Below are 20,948 nucleotides of genomic sequence, written 5' to 3'. Positions count from 1 at the left end.
AAGTCGCCCCAGCATCTCAGTTCAGCCGGGGAACCCACTGCCCTGCTCCCAGGGAGGGGCTGATGGAAGCAGGAGTCTTCACAGGCAACTCCTTGGGTCTGGAGAGGGAGTGTCTGAGGCAGAGCTTGTGAAAAACAGCATAAAAAGGATATTTGGTCTGTGGAAATCTTCCTTTGGGATTTGAGAGGCGTAGACTGTGGGGCCAAAAGAACAACGGAGATGTTCAAGGTGGTGGGAAATATATTAGAAAGAGCTTTCTAGAAATAAATTTCAGTTCACATGCATCAAAGAAAGTTCTGGTCACTTACTTATCATTTCTGTATTCCCCGTTTCTATGGATCTGATTTTCCAGGGTGAAATTAAAGGTGAAGTGTGACACTTCTTCCTCATCAAAGATCTTCATTCGGGATTCATATGCCTCTTCTTGGAGATACCGGATCATATCAGGGAACCAGACAATGAGGCCATAGTAACTGTAGTAGGATGGGAGACATACATTAGGGATACAAGATACTGGTACTGCAAATATTGCAGTGTTTTTTCCAATTATATGCTTCATGCCAGGTAAACTTGTTAAGATCCTAATGCAAATGCATTTCTGATACAAACTCTTGCTTAGCTCTGACACAGGACCGAGCAAAGCATCTCCCCACTCTAAACACTCAGCTGATTTCAGAAGCACGTTGAGTTAAATAAGTACCTTACCTTAAGGCCATTGTAAACCAAACCACAGCCAGCATCAGTGTGTTCATCCTGTACTGGGCTGTTAAACAATATAGCACATTGTCCCAGACCTACAAATCCACAAGAAAGAATTAGCTGCAAGGACAACCTAGCAGATACTTTCTGAGTGCATCATAAATCTACTGTCAGTAAAAAGGGCTCACTGGGGAGAAGTAGGATGTGTAGCTCACGGTCAGTGTTTGTTCAGAATTACATTTCTCAAGATAAATGGCTTACAAAAAGATCACTTAGCTATGTGCCAGGGTGCTTGATCTGAACCCTCTGTATTGAGCTGGAGTGCATGACTAGGGCTGAGCTGGGATGACGCAGTGTCTCTCTCAGGTTTTATCATGTGAATATAATGTGGATATGAGCCTGTTCTCAAACCCTCTGACAAATTTCTCTTCCAAATACATGTATGGTCTCAGTGGAGCTTTCAAATCAAGCTCCTAACTCATTGAAGAGCAAAAACCTAAACACAGCTGGCCCTTTAGGAGGGGTAAGATGAACTCAGACAGGATGAAGCCAAGTAGAGCAGGAGGTAGACCAAGAATTTCTCTTCTTGACCTGTTGCAGAAAATACTGCTAAGAACATATGGGGATGCAACGCATGCTCTTAAGTTGCCACTTAAGTACAGTAATAGTACAGCACTTGTATTGCTATTAAATAAGAAAGACTTTCCTTTACTTTAAGCTCATCCTCCTAGACTAGAAGATCTAGCAAGATTTTCCATCATGGGTGTAGGTAAGCAGCATAGCATGTGTGATAGGTTAAATTAGCAGAAGAGACAATATAACCTTGTTAGAAACTCAGGCTCAGCCGGAACAAGGTGCAAACACTCTTCTGAATCAACTGCAGGTGGTAAATTCACTTAGGCTTGGGGTAGATGAAATCAATATTTATCTGCTCAGAAGAAGAGTCAAGTGCTTGGGGCTTGTCCTGGAAGCTCTGCACAGCAGGACTACTGTGATGCTCACAAGGGTATTTTGGGCCCTGGCTGGCAGTTTGCAGATGCACACATCTGCATAGAAAGTGTAATCAGATTAAAGCCCTTTGCAAACACCAGCAGATTTTTTTGAGCGAGAATCAGGGTTTCAAGACACAATGACCTGGAGCAACAAGGCACTAGAGCCTCAAGAAGCTCAAAAGCCCTTGTGAGATGATTTTTCTTCTTTACCTGTTTAAAAATAGTTGAGATTCTGACCATCCACCTCTGGTACCAGGTCCCTGTTGAGCTTTGGATTTCAATAAATTCATCCACTTGCTTTGGAGTTTTGATATAGGAAACCTGGGGAGGGGAGAGAAGGGGGAAGAGAAAGGAAAAATTGGTCTAAACTTTCTAGAATTGATCTTGGGTGGATTTTAAACCCCACTGGCCTTTGGGCAATGTTTCCACTCGATATCCCTTACTATCTTTTCCTTGAACGCTACCACTAACAAATGAGCTAACTGATGCAATTACAACAAGAAACTTTATTACAGAAATAAGCCTACCTTCCTTCCTTCCTTTCATTTATCCCTACATCCTTTCTCTCTCCTTCCATGAAAGATTTTCAGTGCATCACATCCACTTCAATCTTTCATTTATTGGGTAATGTGTTTGTGTGCTACCTTATTTCTCTATGCTTTAGATTGTCACTAGAAATTAGGACTAGGCAATTACAGTAGAAGTTATCTCCAAGATCAGTCACTTGTATTTGCAACTAACTGTGCCCTCAGGATCTTTTTAAAGACAACTGGCAGGAATGTTTCTCATTCAGCACCTTGTAAGTACCACTGGCAGAACTGCTATGACAAATGAATGTGTAGATGGGAATCTTTGCATCTGAAAATGCATCCTGTCATCAAGTGAGCCCACACCATGCAATCAATTCACTTCACTAAAAGAGCCTGAATTTTCAACACCGAGCCCCTGAGCTGGACTGTTCAAGAAACTTTAAAAATAGGCCCCAGAAAATATTTGCTCAGTAACTTTAAATGAAGGACATAGTCAAGGAAAACAGATCTGTTAGTAAACATGAGAAGGAGGTGAAAAGTTACGAACTAAATCTCTGAGTATGAATGAGTGCCTTGGCTCAGCTCTTCCTCTTGCTGGCACCTTTTAAATGTCAGATCTGGGAAGTGTCCCGGTACCAGCTGACTCACCACAAACTGACAACTTCTGGCCAATCAGAAAAACATGGAATCTGGCAGTTTGTGCTACACCAGCCGCACGGATTGCCTGCCCATGCCAGAGGATGACAGCACATCTTGATTCAGCCAGCGCGCCATGCCTCGAGGTGTGATACTGAGATCTGCTCATGCTGCAGCAGTCACGACACTGTTGGATGGAGTAATGAGCACTAATGGGTGTTGTACAGCTGCTCCTTCTTTCTCCTACTCAGCTCAGGCTCTCATAGTGCCATACTTTGAGACATAGAGATATATATACACACACACACATACAGATTTGAATTTCAGTCGTCTTTTCCTCCCACCATGCAGCAGGACTGGCCAGCCCAGCTCAGCGTTATAACAGAGCCAAGCAGGGATTTAAACAGAAGTTTTCTCTCTGCAGTCAAGGCTCACATTAGTCAAATGGCTGGTAGCCTAAAAACAACCCATGCTCACTAAGTTCCTCCCTGAACCTGCACACAATTGTCATGCACAGATATTAGACTTCCATTTTCTTGAAGGATCACTCCTAAGGAGCCCTGTTCCATGACAATCCTTTTGAGCATGGAGCCCTGCTCTCCTTGCTAAAAAAGACATTTTACACACAATCATATCGCCTTTTCTCCATCCTTATAAAATTCTCTCATCTTTAAAAGCATAAATCAAGAGCTATTCCCTGCTTGGCTCACTGGGAACTTACAACTGAATTACAGTAATTTGCACCTAACCCCAGCACACACCTTTTACCTGATTTTACTATTAACAAAGTCCGCTGGTGTGACCTTTTTCACAACAAGCAGCAGACTAATGAGTAATAGCCACTCATCTCACTTTCCCTTGGAAAAGTTAAAGATTGGCTATGAGGCAGGTGAGGTCTGGGAAGCTCATTAGAAGGTGAGTGAAGTTTAATCAGAGTTTGATTAGAAGCCAGAATGGAGAAAGGAGTGACTCAGATCTCCCACATGACTAAAATCTCTGTTATTTGGTTTTAGTCTCTTAAAACAGACTAATTACCTGTGTGTGTAATTGGAAATTCACTGGTCTCTATGCTATAGAGTAACACCAGGAATAAAGAGTACTCACTGCAATTCACAGGATTGACTAATGCTTGAAAGAAACAGACGGACATCTAACTTTAAATTCATAAAGTGTATCTCAAAGTCCTTTTCCTGATTGCTGGGGGAGGTTGCATTAAAGGAGTCTTAAGGAAGAATAAACTGGTGCTGTGTTACACTGAGGAAGATATGTCCAGCTTCTACATACTGATGGCTTTATTAAACTCACCGTAAACACCCTCTCTGGCTCACCCTTGGCCCGCATGTTAGTGTCATGAACTTGCTTGAGGATCATCCAGGCTTCATCATGTTTACCTATCTGAAAGCACCAAAGAAAGGAAAACAGATGTTGGAGTTCCCAATAGGTTGCATTCACAGAGTACAGACTCTCTGTGCTGAAGAAAGCGGTTACCCTAAAACTGGCTGAGGTAGGAAAGCAGTCAGGAATGGAGTTTTGAAACCAGATAAAAGGAGATGGAGGAGGAGATTTAGGGCTCAATCACACCTCTGCTAAAGACTTGCAGGGTTAACTTGAGCTAGGTATTGCCACATTTCACATCTGTGAAATGGGAATAAATAATACTTGCTGAAGATTTCTGAGATTTATATGTTTTACTGAGTAAAATGGACTCTGTCCTTTGCTTTTCCACCAGGATTCAGTAGTTACTTACCCAAACTCTGTGAGATGTTTTCAAAATGCCTTTATTGGACTTACAAAATTCCTAGCCCTCACCTCCTTCTTTCTCTACCACATTTGGCAGTAAACCACTAACCATTGTGACTGACCCCGTAGCCTGTTATCTTTGGGGTTTAAGCAATCTGTGGAGCTAGTGTAGACCCTTTTGCCTCTGAGTTTGTGCTATGCATGTTTGAAGGAACAAAGACAGACAGAGGGTGACGCATTAGGGACCAGCTATCCTCTGCTGGTAACAGACTGCCACGTTCAGATGAATCATCTTACCTCCAGCAAAAACCGCGGGCTTTCAGGCATGAATTTGAGTGCCACCAGGGAAGCAATACAGGGCAGAGAGCAGACAAGCACAAAGAACCTCCAGCTGTGGAAGTGGTACTTGGTTCCCATACTGAACCCCCACCCTGGAAACAGAAAGTAAAAACATAAGTCATTCTGAGTTTTTCTCTCCTAAAGCAGCTCTGAACTTTATGCCACTGCATGACATGGGGACAGGTTGGAAGTTTGCTATTCTTAGTAATGATGGCTCTTAGAGGTTCAGTAGCATGCTCAGTAGATGACAGCAACTGAGTTCATGTTCATTACAGAAAATGGGACATACTCGCTCAGGCTCTGCCTTTTAAAAACCTTTTATCTTTGAGCTTAGAAATCACCTAGTGATAAGAATAGCTCCATGCAGCTGTAAGTAAGTAAAGCTGGGAAAGGGTGGAGGAATCAGGGCCATAATGTATTCCTTCTCGGTGGTGTTACGAATAGTTTATAAAGGTTAAATCTTCTCTGATCCGAGAGGCATGTTAGAGACAGCTCCTTTCCATCTCCTACATCACACATGTTTTCCACATTCATGGAAGTAAGCTAAGAGATCAAGTTTGGTTTTTTCCACACCTACAAAACCTGAGCTGGGATTCAAACTTAGAAGACCCGATTTCTTAATCCTGCATTTGAGTTTCCCCCTCTCCTGCTTTTTTTCTGATCAGGTCAGCTATTCCCCTACTAAGGACTAGAAAGTACAGCATCATTCTTAAATTGCTCCTTTTATCTTCCTTATTCTCAAATCTTAGAAGGAATGTTTAATTCCATTCTTTTCTATAAACATTTTTATTCACATGCTAAGGAAACCATCAAGCGATATTTTTTGCAGAGGGCTCATCTGAATCAGTATCACAGTGTTCTACTCATTTCACAAAGTTCCAAAATAGTAGGTGGAACATGGGAAATCAAAAAGAGCAGCTATAAAAATACAATACCAAAAACTCATCTGAAGAAGAAACATAATGGAAATACATGAGGGCTTTTTAAAGCAAGTGTAGTTGCAGATAACAGAACTCTTTCAACCTGACACCACTATGCAGGAAGTTTGCCTGTTTGTTCCAACAGTCGCTGTCAAATCAATCAAAAGTATGAACATTTCTTTATGCTGAGTGCACTTTAGACAAGGTAAAAATGTTTGGATAGGTATGTTAGTGTTTTTCTTCATGGTCTTTGTGGCCTGTCCTACTTTCCTCAAACAGGATTTTGCAAACAGCTGGTATCACTGAATACCGAGGGAATTAATCTTTTCCAGTAGATATTTGCTTCTAATGTTTTCCTGGGATATACACAGGAATTACAAGGAATACCACATGACATGTAGATTTTTGCTTTTCAGAGTACCAATGTATTCCATTGTACACTCATCTGCTTCCAGCTCTGGGTCCAGAACCCATTCTGCTCCCAAACCCATTTAGGGGAAGTCAGATATGACTCCAGCCCATCATGTGCTGGGGAGATGTGTTGCCAGATACACAGCCTTGAGATTGTTGACACTTGGCTAAGGAAAAGACTATGTGCTGTCCTCAATGCATTCATTCATAGCACCCACTAATTTCCTGATTAAAGTTACTTATTCTTGATAACTGCAACATTTTTGTAAGCAAATCTCAGTCCAGTTTTCCCTGGGTGCACTGACATTTAGATTAAAAGCTCAGGCTCTGGCAGGATAATTCCAGAGATGTATTGAAAGCTTTTGATGCAAAGCAGCCCTCATCAGTCCTATTTACAGCCTTAGTATCAGTCAATCAATCTGCAGTCAATTTATCAAACCTTTTGTGTGCACTTAAGGTATCTGTTATTTTCAGTGTTGTTTATGCTGGGATGCGTAAGGACTGACTAATGCTACATGCGCAGGGTTTTGGGGTAGCTTAGTGATGCAGGAATGTGGTGTTGTCAAAAATCAGAAGCCCAAAGTAATTACCGTAATGTGGGATGATGCTCCAAGCCATTGCTGAAGCAAAAATGCCACCAATCATCCAGAACATGCAAAGCCAGCTCAGGTGTTCCCCCCTCTTCTCACGAGACAGGAATTCAGAGAAATAGGCAAACACGATGGGGAGGGTACCCCCAATACTGAGGAGAAAAAACAGCACATGGGAAGAGTAAGAGTCTTCTTCAATGTCTTTGTAGGTAGGATTGCACATGTAAAGAGGGAAGGTCACACTCACAGACACGCTGCACATAAGTGGGACTTGTAGGAAAAAGAGTATCCCTCTTTGGCTGGACTGGCCTTAGACAGCAAAGATAAACAAACCTTTTTTAAGGTCTGAAAGCTAAATTTCCTGTACAGTTTATACAAAGCCAGTGTAATGCCCTGCTCTTCACCTAGACACATCTCTGTTGTTATTTTAGGATCACTCGTATTAGAGAGGCAAAATACAGGCTGGCAATGGGAACTACTGAGGGTCTCACTGGAGGCCCTGGCAGTGAAGACTGTAAACTGAGGTGAGCATTTATCAGTCTCACTCACCAAATGCACAATTTGGACCATACCAGAAGAATGTCAATGACCAAACTTTCCTGCCACTAAGGCTTTAAGGTCAAGAGTGAGGTAATGCAACCACATGTGCTAAACAGTAGTGCCATCCCAGTTTGGTACCAGAGATGCATCTCCCGGTAAGATTCCTTCTCCCACCCCACACACCCAGACTACTGAGCCGTGATGAGACTCCTCCAGGACATGGGATAGATTCACCAGTTACCCACCCCAGGCCCGAGATAAGGCGGCAGAAGAGGAAGAATCCATATCCCTGGACGAAGGAGGAAAGGAACGCGAAGGCAGCATTGATTGCAAGTGATATGATGAGGCATTTCTTTCTTCCCAGTTTGTCAGCAAGGCCGCCCAACATGACAGCCCCCACCATCATTCCTAAGTAGACTATCAAGCCTAGAAGTGAGAGAGAGAGAGACAGTGAGTTTGGTAACTGGGTGGAAATAGCATACAATGTAGAAGTAGATTTTAAAGTGCTTGTATGGTAGCTGATGTCGAGCTGCCATACTATGCAATAACATGGAGATACCCCATCCCTCCAAATTACCTATTTCATGTGCCAGAAACTCTATCCATTGGTGGAACCTAGTTTTCCCATCTTGTGCCCATGAGCTTGCATCATGTCCTACTGCACTGCTTCATGCAATACAGACATATCCTCATTTGACTAGACCCACATCTTTCTTTCCCAACCTTGCTGCTCACATATCCCCTGCACGTAAGCAATGGCCACACATAAGCAGCTTAGGATGCACGTGTCCCAGCTATGTGCCACCAACGATACAACAGAAGTCTGGTGTCTTAACCCCACTAACCCCCCTGAGCACAATGGGACTGAGGATGTGTAGGGAGGGGGCTCTCTCTGCCTGATGTTTACGCTCAGAAAGCTGTGAGAGCAGAGAGATTGCTAAAGCATAGCTAACTCTCTTTGCACATTACCTATCCTACCCATGCTTCCTTTGCACTGTGTCATCTTTTCCACTCTCTGTTTTTCCTAGCTTTATCTGAAAGGATCAGTTTGTTACCAAGACTCACCTGTGTAGTACAGCTACTTCCTTTGTTACTGAGCCAAGATCTGGTGTCTAACTGAAAGACAACTTACAGAAGAGAGTACAGTCTTGATCTGAGAATTTCAGGAGAAGGGAGAGTCTATTACTTGTCTTGACAGTTTGCTCTATAGAGCTACTTACTCTACAGGTAAGAAAAATAGATTCATCTTTTTAACTTGGCTTCATTGGATCTTCTACTATGGGGTCCTCAAAAGACCATTTCAGAGACTACATTTGGTGCCAGACTGAGTAGAAAAGAATAGACTCCCTTTACCCAGCTCACTATGTGCTTGTGATTCTGGCCAAGAAAACACAGCTGTTGTCCTTGGCTCTTCTACTGACACTGCCACTGGAAGGGCTACCTGTCATATTGCCTTTTCCTATACATGGGCACCAGTGTAACTAGCACCAACTAATAAAGCTCAAAGGTCCAGGAATACTATTTTTCCCCCATTTATTTTATCTTCTTTCCTGATGTAGAGACTTGGGTGAGCAATAGTCCTAGGAAGAATCACAAGTTATGGTCCTTTTGCTGGCAAAATTCGCACTGAAGCCTGCAGGAGTTATGATGTGAAAGCGCAGCAGGATCAGAAATTAAGCATTTAAAATCTGATAGCAATCAGTGCCGGAGGGCTGGAAATATTGATCAGCTAGAGTGAAATGATTTGTACTGCTGTTAAGGAATAACATCTGGGAATTGATCAGTGCAGCAGCTGGCAGCACATGGACCAGGTCTTTGAAGGCTGTGTTGGCCTCTGGGATTCAGATTTTTGTCTTAGCCTTGTCTGCGAACAAATCTCTGTTTGTTCCTTTGAGCCAGGAAAGATGTAAGGATAGAAGGGCTCAGGCAGGATCATGTGTCTCCAAGGCTCCTCTGAAAAAGCCCAGATGAGGCAAGACCACAAGGAGACAGACTATCAGTGTGTAGATCAGTGCTGCTGAAGTTACTCTGCTTTTCACAATGCAAAAGACAAAGCCCTTCATGCCTTGCTGTGTATGGCTGCCTCTGTCTTAGCAAGGCAGGACCAAAACCCTTAGTGACCAGGGGACTTTACTGCATGCTTCAATGTCTCTGCCAGCTGCTGACATGGGCTTAGGGCAGCACACCCAAGAGCACTGTTAGTGCACTGGCAGCTCCTTGGCTACTAAGCTGTGTATCTGTCAGAGCTGTCTCCTGCAAGCTAGTGATCCACAGAGTAGGAGCAGTGTCACCATCACTGCCTTTGGGAGGAAGCGGTTGCAACCACTATGTTTTTCTGGGGAGCACAGAGGTGCAAGAGGCTGTTCCCAACCTCCTCTATCATCTCAGACACTACAGGCAGGGTGATAGTCTATGCCTATAGGCTACACAGTCCTGCTTTGGAGATCCTGATGTGGCCTGATCATGGCTGGATATGATCCAGAGAGGCTGAGCTATGTCAGGATGGAGGAATACTGCTTGCTAGAAAGCAGAATTTGCAATGCAGGGAGTTCTTGAAGGAAGAAATTAGTCTTGGAGATGCTTGGAGATTGGGCATGTTAGGTTCAAGACCCAGCTGAACACAGGCTGAAGGAAATACCATAACTCAAGAAAAGCAGCAGTGTTCCCTGCATCCTTGACCCCTAGTGAAGGCAACGGATGCTGAGCAAGTAAATACAGTGCCTTAATAGGAACCATTCCTATTCGCTGACTGAAGAAATGCAGCTAAAAGCAACATTTTTCAGGTATGGTTGAAGAACAGCCTTTTGGTGGGTTGTTCCTCACCTTGAACCAAGCGTTGGCTTCTCTTAAGAGCTAACGTCTTCCCCACAACGTGTTCTGTCAAACACATCACTTGGAAAAGAAGGTGACAATGCATTTTTTTACAGTTTGTTGATGTTTAAACAAGACAATTAGTCTGATGGTTGAAGTCTGTTCTGTGCCACGCAGCAAAGCTAGTGAAGGACTCGTGCAGAGGGTTATTTGGCAGCCAGTTCTGTCATTCTTTTGACTACAAATGCCTACATTTGATTGGAAATGCATTACTAAATTAAAAGCTATACAGCAGAGATCCACTGAGTATTTGAAGGATGCCTGTCTTACATTGATCAGAAGTAGAAAAGTTTGGACTTCTGAAATCTCTCCTGTTCCATAGCAGGGTGGTCAGGTCACTTCTTTGTGAACAATTCTACTTTATTTTCCATCCACACCATGTCTAATGGACAAGCAGGATTTTGTGTCAAAGTATCTGTTCTTGCCTCTTAACAGCCTTTCTACCAGAACCATGGCACAGGATTTTCCCAGTGCAGTTGTACCACCATAAGCATGGGGCTCTGTGCAATCAATACCCACATCACCTATCCTTCCCTCCCAACCCGAGCTGCCCTGGTGAAGTGATCTGAAGGCATGTAGAGGTTTCAGATGCTGATCTGCAACAGTCAGAGAAGCTATGCATACATCGGAGAATGTGGGATCTCCTTCTCTATTAACTTTGGCCTCCAGCTGGCTGCTGAAGTGCAAATTACAAGCAAGGGAGAGCTGTGGCAAAGAAGTGTTTCAGTCTAAAATGTTTTTGAAGGATGACTTTTAATGCAGTGCTGTAAGGCTTAATGCTTTTACTCTGGCTCCTGAGCTACATTTAATGGAGCAGCTCTGATTGCAGCCAGCAGACGGAAGTGATGATGCACCCTGTACTCACTGGTGCATCACAGCCACCCATCTGACAGTGAGCACTGCCAGCACCATGCGAGTGGCTCACAGCACAGCTCAGCCCACATGGAATGTGGCAGTGCTTGAAACAGGGCATCAAGAAGTGAAGTAAAGCTGCTTTTGTGGGCAAACCATTGCAGATTCTGACTGAGGACCCCAAACTTGTATTGGAAGAGAGATTCTATCTCTGCAAGACAGCATCTGTCAAAGTGGTAAATGCTCCATCCCTGGCAGTGTTCAAGGCCAGCTTGGACAAAGCCTTGGGTGATACAGTCTAGTGTGAGGTGTCCCAGCCCAGGGCAGGGGGTTGGAACTAGGTGATCTTAAGGTCCTTTCCAACCCAAACCATTCTATGAAACAGTGAGCAACATAAATCACAGCAGAGCTGTTAATGTTATGAACTCACTTAAAGGATGTGGCTTTAATTGGTTATTGTACATGATAAATCAATGGATGGATGCATTGTCCCCTAGAAATTTTAAACAATGAAAATCTGTAATAAAAAGAAACCTCAGGGATGACCAGAGGCTGTCTGCTTGGTCAGTTTCTGAGGGGAAAGATCCTGGCAACAGAAGTGTGTTCTTCAGGGCTGAAACAAAATCAGCAGGATGCTTTATTATAATAGAGAGGTTTCTTCTGGGAAGACTGCATGTCCTGGCCAATATCATTAAAATTGTTGGGGCAGCTGCTATAAAACACTCTGACATCTAGTGGATCCTGGGACCTGAGGTGCAGAGCAATGTCAGACTTTGCAGATTGATGTGTCCTGGATTAACTATAAGGTGGCAGAGACCCAGGGAGGAATGGAATAGTTACTCAGATTCTGTGCAGAAGAGACAGTCTTCTGGAGAACACAGTGATGGTTGTTACCTCTGAAAGAGGTCCAGATCCTACCAAAGAAACTCAATTTTAAGGAGAATTAGGCCAAGAAAAGTGATCGCTAAATAGTATTCTTTTGCTGTGTTACTTCTGTCCACCAGTTATTCTATGGAACAACATTACAACAACCTGTACCAGAAACTTAGCTTCAAACCACGCAGACCTAGGCTGTGCTAGAAGTGCTCAGCTTCCAAATTAACACATACAATGCTTAGGTGAAATGTTAAGGACAACTCTGAATAAGCCATTATTTGCAGAGTATTCCATGAGCAATGAACGTAGTATAATGTATACCCGTGGGAAAGTCTGCAACAGTCTCCCATAAAATCAGTAGAAAACCAAAGAGCAGAAATTCTGAGAATAAATTTCAGGTTATGACTCATAAAACGCTGAAGTTATAAGGAAAATATGTGATTGGGCTTATTCCCATTAGAAAAGAGGTAACGTATACAGGATTTTCACACTGAGAAATTTATTAGCCTTTATTGAAGGTGTGTGCTCCATGTTAGACAGGAATTGTGGACTTAAAAGCTGAAGTTCTAGGAATAAGGAAAGGCAGATACGACATACAGCTATGCGTGTGCTACACTATATTTTAATATTTCAATATGATTAAAAGTAGATTTATAAGGAAAGAAAACAAAACATTCAAGATTTACCTAAATCTCCATCACAAGCATGAATTTCTTTCATTGACAGTTAATGGGATTAAGGTTCTTAAAAATGAGGCACAACTGAAAGTAATCCCTTCCAAATCAGGACAAAGACTTGTGGAATAAATGGGAAATTTGAGCAGAAAAGAACCCAGCTCAACGGGAAGAATTAATCCCAGAGTCCCTGGGGCTGTCAGGAAGGTGAGGAGGCTGCCTGGGTCCAGGGGCAAGGTTTTCTCACCTTTGCTAAGTGGTCTGCATGGAGCCAGTAACCACAGGAACGTAGAAGCTCCTACCTGCCTTCAAAGCCAAGGCCACTATCAGTACAGCCCTATGGTATAAAACAGAAGGCTTTTGAGGAGGGGAAACATTTGGACAATAGAAAAGGATTAGGATCTTTAGTTTGGATAAACAAAATCCAAACTCTCTTACCAGTGTAGAACCTGTTATACATGGGTGCACTTTATGGACACAAACAAAATTTCAAGGGTCAGGTCTGGGCAATTTGGGAGAGGGGTGAGAGGCAAGGCACAGGATCTGATTGTCCGTAAGTAATTTAAAGAGAAGAATAAACCAGTGGTACTCCTGACTGTCTTGTGCTCTAGTGGTGGCTGGAATGTCCCAGAGCAGGGGACAGTGTCAGCCAAGAATGAGCTGTGGGCTGAGTATCTTTGTTTCCCTTTCTTCCCGAAATTCCTAATCTGCTTGTCCTTGCAGGCTTATTAGTACTTTCTCCATGAATCTCCTTAACCTTGTAAATGGAAATTGAATGAAAGGGTCGTCTCGTTGCGCTTGCCTTGTTGATTAAGTACAAGCAGAAAGACTTTATCTACAGCTGATGGCTCTGCCACTGAGAAACGGATCATCCATGCGAAAGGCAGCTTTCCGTTTTCAGAGCTCTGGAGGTGGATACCGGGTGAATCTGGCTGCTGAGATCAAGGGGATTGTGCACACGAAAGCCAAAGGTGGATGCATGAATCCATGCGCACTTTGACGCAGCACAACGCGCGCCCGACGCTTCAGCCGGCACTGCCAGCAGGCTGTGGGTGGCTGTTTACACTCAGCCGGCTTCACAGTCCCCCCACAAGACTTGTCCATCACTACAGTATTCATGGGACCATCTGGTTCCCCCCACCCAACCCCTCTGCTAAAGCAAAGTTTCCAACAGAGGAAGCCAAACAAACCCTTTGCTGTTAAGTGAAAACCTGTTTGTGCTGGCTCCCGTCAGATGAAATTCCGGCAGTGTTTATAAATGGAGATGCAGCCAGCCCCATGTAAGACCTGCGTAAGGTGTGGGATGATTCCAAATCACAAAACCACCTTTTTTTCCCTAACATGTCTCTACCACTCAGGGTGATGACACTCGCTGGGAGCATTTCTGCCCAAGAGTAAATTTGCACCAGGAATTCATGCCCAGTGCTTGGGACGCAGACACAGGCAGCTCTCATCAGGGTTCAGCTGGTTGCTGCGGTGGGGATCTATGGCTGTGAAGATGTAGCACAAGCCATGGCAGAGCACGGGAGCCATGGCCAGGCTCGTCTGTGCATATCCTGGAAGAAAAGAACCAAGAACTGGAGAAAATCCACTGAGCTCTGCAAAAGGGATTAGGATTTACTGTCATATCAGGTGAATTCAGGTCAATGAGAAGCTGAGGCCAGAATTTATCTCAGCTGATAATAAAACCTCCTCTCACACTACTAAAAGCAGGGATATAGTTACACATCCTATTTAACCTGACTCACAGAGCCAAGCTTGGATTGCTACATAACTGCATAATTACTAATAGGATCTTTTTCTCTGTGTTTTTATCTAACATTGTGAGGTTAAGAATCTGTAAGATGATATTCTCCTTAAAATATTATTATGAAATCATAAAAAGGAAAAGGGAGCTGTGTGCCTGACTCCATTTTATTCCCGGCATTGGTGTGGCTCTTTTTGCAGTTATGGGCAAAGAAATGTTCTTGTCTCAGTTTACTGAACTGTGAAATGATGATAACACAACTGGGGATCTGGGAAAGGCCGATGCTTTATCTGTGCCTTGAGTTCTTTATATGCAGGGTGTGAAAAAGTTTAAAACATCACTGTGGCACCACCTTTTATACTTGCTGTGTACTCACTGCTCTATGCTTGCAAACATAGTATTTAGGCATAGAATGGTTAGTCCTCTGAGAGGTGATTAAAAGCACTTGAAGATATACATTTATATGCTATTTCTCCAAATAATGATACTGTGTGCCTTTCAGCAAGTAAGTAATTACAGACTATATGACTTTTCATATGATTACCCTTAGTTCATAAAAAAACGTCTGTCTTCTGGCAGGATGCATTATACTGAAAAGGAATATTCTGTTCCAGTAAATTTAAGACATTTATAATTAGTAGTGTGACTACTGTTGGTGAATGTTCAGCGAAGCAGATTTATCCAATGAATATGTAAAAATAACATTGTTAAAAGTTACCAAACTTATTCTTAACAGATAGTGTTAAAAATTTATGAAATCAAAGTGCTTAAATCTATACAGTTATTGTTTATTTTTCTCTTTTTTTGTAATGCTCCTGTAATCATCTTCAAAATAGAATTTTGTGTAACAGAAAAACCCCAATTACGTGTTTTGTCCCACTAAGGATATTTAGGGCTAAAATAGCTGTTAATTTGCATCTGATGGTGAGATGTTTATTTTCAGAACAACATGTAAACGTTTTCTAAGATGTGTCATATTCATTTCACACATTGCATGAAACACTGTGGGCATCTGTTTATTTGTAATTTTTGCATAATTTGGCCATAATTTGCTAGATATTTTTCCGTTCTTGCTTTCCGAGGGAGGAAAAATAGGCAATATACAGAGTATTTAATGCAAAGTGTCCTTTTAGCAGAAGCTGAATTTCACTAGGTTGGTCTTTAGGGGGCATCTACTTTAGCTCTCTTGTTTGTTCCTTCCTATTCCTGCAAAGGTTTAACTACTTATCTGACTTAGTTCCCATTTTTTTCCCCTCCTGGCCTCTCTTATTATGGCTGAGACCTTCCTGTGTGTTTAAATCTCAGCAGCTGCCTGGAACCAACCTTAAGTCTACCTGGGATAACCTCATTATGTTTCCTTAGCAAAAAATGCCTTGAGGTGTGCAGTCTCTTGGGAATAAAGATGAGTTTCTCTGTAGACATTTATTGGTACATGGGGATAAGGAAAGGGGCAATAATCGTGTGCGGACAACAGCCCTGTTTCCCTAAAACCTCATGATGATTTGAGGGAAATCTGTGTCTTCTCTGGTTATTCCTCTGTTCATTATATGCAGACACACATTTGCAAGGTCATCACTGTACATTAGGCAGAAATTGAGGTGAAGAGCTCTGATTGCCACCAAGTCAGCCACTCATTGAACCCTGAGAATTAGCAAGATAAATTTGCAATAGCACACCATATAGACTGTTGAGGGAATGGAAGGAAACACAGAGGGAAATGAGCATGTGTTGGAGGCTCAGAGCTTTGTTAGGAGATACCTTTTTTCTACTTGCAAATGGATGGGTGCCGAAGCTAATCTAGGAAAGGTTTTGAGGAAGATTATGTTCTTGTCTCCATAAATAGCACTTCCCCAGCCTTTCCCTTCAGAGGCCGATATCTGACTGTCCTTATCACACGATATACCCACAGCTGCTCAGAAAAGGGATGAAACCCTCTTGCAGGGGCAGTTCTTGGCACACCAGGCCGTGCTGGAGGCAGGTCTGTAACCAGACTTTATGTCCCTGCACTGTGTTGCTGCCTGCCAAACCTCCAACACCCTCCACTCCCTGCTGCTGCCCTTAGCTTGGCAGAAAGCTCTCCTCCTCCTCCTCTTCAGACCCAGAGACCTGCACTCTCCCCTGTCACATCCTTCAGAAGCCCGTACCCGCTCCAGCCTCCTCACACCCTTGCTTCTTCATGCCCTTGGGTATTCTTTACTCATGCCAGTGCCCCACTCTGCAATCTAAGGCTTTCTAAGCCACGCTTAATTCATTTACACAAAGGATCATCTCACAAACCTCGGACCCAAGAGGAAACCTTGCAGACGAGAAATCATGTTTAACAAATAAAAAGGACTGAATCAGAGACCTGCCTTATGTACAATGACCATCAGTAGCAACTAAATGTTACCACACTTTCCTCTCTGCCTCTAAGATGAATCAACTTCTTTTGTTTTTAGGAAAATTCTTCTTTTTCCTCATATTTAATTGTGTGAACACAAGCTTTGACAGCAGATCCCCCAAACAACCACCCTAAGGACAGAAGAAATTATTCTGCAAAACCAGGTTCTCAAAAACTGTCTTTAGAAGAGGGCAGGAAAGGCAGTGAATTAGCAGTTCCAGATTAGTCTGGTTGATGCGAGGGAGGCTGGAGCTAGGATTGGATACAGACCCAAATGTCTCCTTGCTCCTGCAGAGCTGATCAGAACACCCTGAACTTTCTGCCTTGCAAATACTGAGCTGGGAAAAGCAGAATGAGCTCTCTGGGGAGATTTCTTGTTCATTTTTACCTGTGGCTGGGCCAGAAATACTTCAAAGAGAGATTTTCTTGCGACATTTGAAGTTTTCTGACTCTGGTGCCTGCCAGAGTTTGAGCTCTGCAGAGACAGGTATTTATGGGGTCAGGGTTTCAGAAGATCTCAGCTTTCATATAGTCACCAAAATAAATGACCTGCTTTTCAAAGGTCTCATCTCTGAAAAGGCACCCAGCCCAGTGTCCCATAGGGAGCCAGCAAATTTGGAAGTCCCTTTGAAATCAGGATTCAATTGTGAACTATTTGCTTTTAGATATCTGACCTGAGATATTTTGAGCTAGGTTTTTAAAGTGGGTTTCTGAAGCAAAAAAAGTGAGTAAAATTCTTAAGGCACAGAACTTAGTACAAACCTCACTAGCTATAGGAAAAAACATCTGAACCTCCAGTTCAAAGAAAAAAGAAGAAACAGAAAAGTGTGTAGGACCTCAATACACCATGATGAGAGGTTTATATATGGATAATTATCTGTTGCCTTTGTCATATGAAAATAATGCAAATAGAATTGAGTCAAGGGCTAGAGTCTAAGCCAAAATCTGCATTTACCTTATTTCAGACAGTGCTCCTGGGTCAGACTGTATGAACTACAGGCCCTGATGATCGGCCCACAACCCCAGTACGTGTCCATCAAGGCACACTCTTCCTTTCCTAAAGAAGTTCTTCCAAGAGCTACTTTGTTTTCCTTCCAGATGTGCTGTACTGTTGCACAGCTGGCTCTCACTATGGGCCATACTGGATACTTTCCTGATTCTTGGAGATCTGGGAGGCTTTGCTGTCTTTGGCTTACAGTGTGCAAGGGAAAAACTTGTTCATCCAAACCTTTCTATTCAGTCTCACTCCCAATAACTGAGCCTTTGCATTTTCACCACAGGGAGATGTCAACAGTGATGTAAACGGGGTGTTGCCAGTAGCCTCAGCACATTAATTGCCTTTCACAGACCTAAGAGGAAACCTCCACTGACTACTTCTGATCCAGTACTTACTAGCAAACTGCTCTGAGAAGTCAGTGTGCAGAAGAACAGACTGCACAGATTTGTCAGCTGGGACTTTAGGATGAAAGAAGGGGAAACCTGGGCAAACTTTGGAGAGCAGGACAGCATCAGGAGCCACAATGTTTGATCCAAAGCAAACAGACCCCTGTCTATTTTAACTGTCATGCTCGGATGGTACTGCTTTGCAGACTTCTCTTTAAAATGCATTTTCTGCAAACATTGAAATCTGAGTCACAAGATCCTCAAGTAGGAAAAGCCACCTTTAACCTTTCACTGATCTCTCCCTGAATGCCCCTGTGAGTTTTTCCCTGTGGACCTGCTGGCTGTGAGCTGCCTTGTTCAGCACTGGGTCACAGCACATTCACAGCTTTGATGTGGTGCAATTCTGCTGCTTTTGAGTAGCTGCCTTCTCAGGAACATGCAAATCCCCTTGAGTCAGATCCACCCAGCTGTGACTATGTATGAAATGCAACATAAGAGACACCAGAAGATCCTGAAATCAGGTGTTCACTAGAAGATGTTCTAAGTTACTGTTAACTGCATAGAAGAGCTGTTTGCATGTGGCACTTACCTAGCATCCCTTTGTTTGAACTGGATAAGCACATATCCTTCTCAGCACTGGGAAGAACAAATCCAACCACAAACACCTCCACCCCATCTGCCATCAGTGCCAACCCTAAAACAAAGAAAAGAGTCCACTGGAAGCGTCCATGGCCACACTCCTCAATGATGTTCTCATACTGGTGGGCAAGTTGCTCCTCATCCTCCATCCTCTCTGCCATGAGGTCAGCGCGGTCTCTGTACTCATCAGCCATGGCAGGAGCTCGCTTTTTCTGCTTTTCTTTAACATCATCTGGGTGTGGGATCCCTTGGTACTCCCCCTCATAGACCTCATCATCTTCATCATGGCCTTCTGTAACATCACTCTGGGCATCTTCTTCATGAGCAGGTTCATCCCCACCACGGTAATAGCCATCATTGGGTGCATACCCTTCATAGTTACCATCCTGGTACCTGTAGTCATCTGAGACCTGGTTTGCATCCCTACCCCCTTGATAGAGGTTTGTGTTTCTATATCCATCATCCATTCTGAATGGAGATTTCTAAGTGCTGTAGATCACTGTGTGTAGATACTCTAATTTTGTATTGATTTGAGCAGTTCCTGGTATTGGTTACTTGAACATATCTTCTCTGTTTTTTGGAACTGATGGGATACACAACTTCCCAGGCTCAGGAGAATTACTATATAAAGTTTCTCTTTGACAGAGTCTCACACAGCTTTTGATAATACTTCACTTGTCAGCTGTCATTTGTAACTTGCTGGCTTCTTCTGCGCTTTGGGTGGGAAAAGCTGCTGTCTGGTGAACAGCAAGGAACAGCAAACTGCACAGCCTGGGAGCTAGGAGGATTTGACAGGTTTTTCCTGATTCATTGTGGTGGTGAAGGTCACATCCTGAGAAAGAGAAAACAATAGCAGTGAGGCAGCAATAAGGTTTGCAAGCACACGTGCACTGAGTTTAATACCCAATGTTTTGAACCCATGCTTCTCTATTGCAAAAAAATGTCAATGTGTTTGAGGAATGTTTTTGCATCATCAAAACCCAAAGCCTTAGAATGAAAAAGAGCATTAAAAATGACCGAGTTAAGTGGAAACCTAAAGCAGAATGTAAAGTAATATGTCATCCCAATTTCTTCATTCCCAGAAATTCTGCCTCCCACATGTGGTCCTGGTTTCTACAGAGAGCAGAACAGTATGGGGCTGGGTTGCTGGAACAGAGCGCTCAGGTTGATAAATAGGTTTCTATCCATCTATCCTGGTACCTACAACTGCCTAACATCATAATGACACAAAATATGAGCTTGGTTTTCTTTTTTCATCCAGATCCCAAACTTAATCTTATTTAATGGTTTCTTTTTTTCCCTGGTGTCTCTCTGTCTGTATGACAGATGTACCACTTGCATGCAGTGTCTGCCAAGATAAAGTCACTGAAAGTCACACCAAGCTCTGTTCTTCCCATATCTACCCATCAACGGAGGATGATTTTCACAGAGAGCAAAAAACAAAGCTAATATAGAATCACTGCTCTCTGCAGGGAAAACCAAGGGAAGCCAAGTCACATCTAAACACATTCTCATTTTTGACACCTGATTTCCATTATTTTTCAGGCAGTTTTCAGCCAGCTGGCTCTCCAGTGTTCTCTTGCATTTGCTGCTGCACGCAGCTGTGGACAAGGAGTTTGCAAGAAGACTCACGTGGGAAACTGAGTAGAGTCACGCTAGAGGAGCCAGCACAGCGTAGGCATGCACAAAACGTGGACCTCCCTTTAAGCTACTTGCCTAAATAAAGTGTGAATGAGCTATGCAATGACATGGATGGGCATACATCATATATATATATGTGGGCATTGTTACTTACACAGTCAGTTGACCTATAGAAGAGAATGCAAATGCACACACTGTTAATAACAGCACTACCTCTGCACTTCATGATCTTATTTGGCAGACGGTATGGGTTTAGACAACATGCAGCTAAAACAGCTTTGGAGGAGAAATTCAGTAGAAGCACTCTCAAAAAATGCTCAGAAGGACATCACTCCTTCTGCAAATGCTGTGATTTTTTGGCAGCCCAAACATTCAGGATAAGGAAAGAGGAGAGTTGTCTGCATGGAGTCATGGCCATGCCTTGCCTACGCTGTTCCAAGAAACTTCAGAAAACCTCCCTCTGCATTTCTGTTTAGGTACCTATATAT

The 20,948-nt window shown here is 43.1% G+C and overlaps 1 protein-coding gene across 1 annotated transcript; it reads right to left on the bottom strand.

Moving 5' to 3' along the window:
- Positions 1 to 279: 279 nt before the first annotated feature.
- Positions 280 to 19,286, bottom strand: LOC104408649 (synaptic vesicle glycoprotein 2B-like; the record flags this gene model as incomplete). Its single annotated transcript, XM_010018307.1, is given in 8 exon segments — positions 280 to 473; positions 706 to 794; positions 1,902 to 2,012; positions 4,163 to 4,252; positions 4,895 to 5,028; positions 6,858 to 7,009; positions 7,643 to 7,823; positions 18,770 to 19,286. Coding segments are annotated over 8 exon segments (1,468 nt in total), but the record flags the coding sequence as incomplete, so codon positions are not given.
- Between the last annotated feature and the right edge of the window lie 1,662 nt (positions 19,287 to 20,948).

This window comes from Nestor notabilis, unplaced genomic scaffold, assembly GCF_000696875.1.
Source record: "Nestor notabilis isolate BGI_N333 unplaced genomic scaffold, ASM69687v1 scaffold22967, whole genome shotgun sequence".
NCBI lineage: Eukaryota > Metazoa > Chordata > Aves > Psittaciformes > Psittacidae > Nestor > Nestor notabilis.
Note: the sequence above shows the minus strand (reverse complement) of the source record. Positions and strands in the feature narration are given on the sequence as shown.